The following is a 3342-nucleotide window of genomic DNA, read 5'->3' as shown; positions in this document are numbered from 1 at the left end:
ATCAGCCATCACCTGTTGTTGTTGCTCCAATATTTTCATAGCTCGAGCTTGTATTAGTGCATCGAGTTCCTCTTGCATTAGTGTCACTGTTGTGAGTTGTCCAGCGTCTTCCATCTTCTTATTCAAATACGGGCAACGTTCCCACAGACGGCGCTAAATTGATCATGTCCAAATAAAGGACACTGGAAAGTCGGGAATGGGGTGCCCACTGACAAGAAGAAGACTTTGATGATCCTGCAAAACAAAACCAAGATCAGGGAAGGGGTCCCTAACGTTGGTCCTCCGACGCTCAAGTTAGAACATGTGAAGAGAATAAGAAAGTAGAGAATCGTAGAACTCAGAAATATTTTTGTTGCCTGTTACTCATACCTATAGACCTTTTTTATATCATTTTGGATGACCTTCATCTTTCCTTATTTAATGGTATGGTTTAATGACAAATCGAATACATCTTTATCTTGTCTTCTACACATTTATTAACAGATGTCGTGTTTCATTTTGCTTTTTCTTCTCCTTATTAATTATCTTTCCTTTCTGCATAGTGTTATTCCTTGCACCGGTCGGACGATCCGTTTATAAGTACAATGCCAACGTCGTACCTAGAACCGATCAGACCCCTCGATCGACCCGTATTACAAGCCTGTTCAACACGGGCTCTTGTCCCATTCAACGGGTTGATTAATTAGAGCATGAGTTGCCGATCGTCTGACCGATCGGACAGTAATCCCTCTGATCAGCCGAGGTATCCACACTAATTATACCTTACTTACCCTTATACGTTGACGCCTTTAATTTTTCTTTAACGTGATAATTGATTTGCGACAGATGGACTCTTCTTATCGGGTATCATTATTATTTTATATTTTATTATTATTATTTTTATAATAGTAAAAATATAATGAAAGAGATTGCAGGACATCAATCCTCGTTGAGTAAAATGATCTAGACGTACGATACGTTGGCTCCAGCTCGGAATGGATAACGAGTTGAAATCTATCGGATTCGGATCTAGACAACTCAACCAAGCCGTGTGATCCATTCAGGTGTTGATAAGGAGGACACGGGAACGTGTTGATTTTTCTCATAATAATTCAACAAATTGACATTTTCAAACCCGAAGATAGCGTTCGACTTTTCTTTTTCTTTTTTTTTTCTTTTTCAAAATCTTCCTCCTGTGATCCATTCAGGTGAAGATTGGATATCAATTATTTAATTATTTTTTTCTAAAACTAATTAATTTTATAATAGTTTAATTACAAAGCAAATGATGTGTTTTATTAGTCATGAAAATTAAATTTTAACGCACACTGGATCGTGCTCTCCCATATAAATTTACACAATTAAATACGATGGAATTAAAATTGTTCAAAAAATAAAATAACTTTTACATAATAATTATATTTGTGGTCTACACAATCTCTTCTATCATGCTCAACCTCTGCCTGCGACTCCGCCGTCGTTGCCGGGAGTTAATCCGCACTGATTCACTCCGCTTCATCATCATCTTCATCTTCATCTTCTTCTTCTCAAAAGACGAATTCGTTGCATAATCCTGATCGCTGCTACAAATTTCCGAATAAAATCCAATTTCTTTCTCATTGACGACTTCATTAAGCACGGCGGCCTGCTCTCCCGCTAACTCTGCCGCCGCCGGCATGAGTCTCTGACCACTCTTGCGCCTCCGTTCGCTGTCGTCGGAAGCGTACGCAGAGAGAGCCACGCTCGCTCGCACCGCGAGCTCCGCCATGTCGGGGCCGGAGAGCGGGTGGTGGAGCTTGGAAAAGGGGAGGAGGAAGTAGATCTGCCCTAGCCGAAGCGTGTCCTCGGCCGCCAAAGCTAGGATTTTGGCGTTGAAGTAGAGCTCGTCGGAGCTACAGAGGAAAATATTCAAGAGATGATGGCCGGCGTCAGCGAGGACGGCACGGACAGTGGTTTCGGCGTGGTACTCCAGCAAACGTCCGTCGGGGGCGATGACTTTGGCTGTCTGGAGGTGCTGGTGCTTGGATTCGTCGGAGACGGAGGCGGTGCCTGAAGCTGAGGAGATGTAAGCTCCCATGGACCGAAGAAATGCGTGAGAGAGCTGGTGGTTGAATAGGAAGGAGGAGATCGATTTGGATTGATATTTATAGATTAAAAGGAAGAGGGGGAGGAGGTGGGCGCAGTCGTCCCCGTTGAATTTGGGTCATCGATGACGATAGATTTTAGCGGCTGCCACGAGATTTGGGATAATTTTATTTCGTCATCTAAAATTTAACTTATTTTCAAAATTAATATTAAGATTTGAAGACCATTGGAATGGCCCAATATGACAATAAAACTTTTGTATGCTCATTTTGTGAGGACTAAAAAGACTTTATAATCAATCACTTGCTTGACCTTTATCTACATAGTGCTTGTAATTATGCTGCGTTAGACTGACTTTCGGTAAATTAGAGAAAAATTCTCAATGGTAATCATAATTTTGCATATAATCATCATGCCTAAAAAATTTTGTTTCCACTCCCTATATGCAAAGTATTACTTGTTTCAACTCCCTCATGCAAATATTGATACCTAAATTACTCCTCAGATTTTTTAGGTACAAAAAGTCTAAAATTGAGTACAAAAAGTCTGAAAACGAGTATAATTCTTCTTAAAGTCAGTACTTTATATTAAAAATCGAGTATATTTTCTATAAAAATTATCCCTCTTATTTTTAGGTATAAAAAGTCTAAAAATAAGTATAATTCCTGTTAAATTCAGCACTTTACACTATAATCCAGTAGTACTCTATACTAGGATCGAGTATATTTTCTATTGAAATTAACCCATATTTTTTAGGTACAAAAAGTCAAAAATTGAGTACAAAAAGTCCGAAAATGAGTATAGTTCTTCTTAAAATCAGTACTTTATATTAAAAATCGAGTATATTTTTTATTAAATTCAGCACATTAAACTAAAATCGAGTATATTTTGAGGTGAAAAAAGAATCGTACTCAATTTAATAGAAAATATACTAAATTCTAATTTAATATACTGAATTTAAGAGGATTTATACTGATTTTTGGACTTTTTATACCTAAAAATATCATGGGCAATTAGGTAAATATGTTTGACTGGGGAGTGAAAAGAAAGTTTTTCATGGATGGGGATTGCATGTAAAGTTGTGTTTACCAATGGGGAGTGCATGCAAATTTACCCGACTTTCATATTTATAAATAAAATCTTAGCATTGTAATAATGTTATGTCAGTAAAATGATTATTCTAAAAATGTTGGTAGTATAGATGAGTCTCTGTGAGTATTTTTTGATTTATCTGTGAGTATTTTTTGATTTATCTTAATAGTCAGTGAGATATTTTTT

At 37.5% G+C, this 3342-nt stretch overlaps 1 protein-coding gene across 1 annotated transcript; it reads right to left on the bottom strand.

Annotated features, from left to right (window-relative positions):
• Positions 1-1408: 1408 nt before the first annotated feature.
• Positions 1409-2056, bottom strand: LOC121991243. The gene has a single exon (XM_042545254.1). It carries the CDS (start codon positions 2054-2056, stop codon positions 1409-1411), a length of 648 nt encoding a protein of 215 aa, XP_042401188.1.
• Positions 2057-3342: the final 1286 nt, after the last annotated feature.

Source organism: Zingiber officinale, chromosome 6B (assembly GCF_018446385.1).
Source record: "Zingiber officinale cultivar Zhangliang chromosome 6B, Zo_v1.1, whole genome shotgun sequence".
NCBI lineage: Eukaryota > Viridiplantae > Streptophyta > Magnoliopsida > Zingiberales > Zingiberaceae > Zingiber > Zingiber officinale.
Note: the sequence above shows the minus strand (reverse complement) of the source record. Positions and strands in the feature narration are given on the sequence as shown.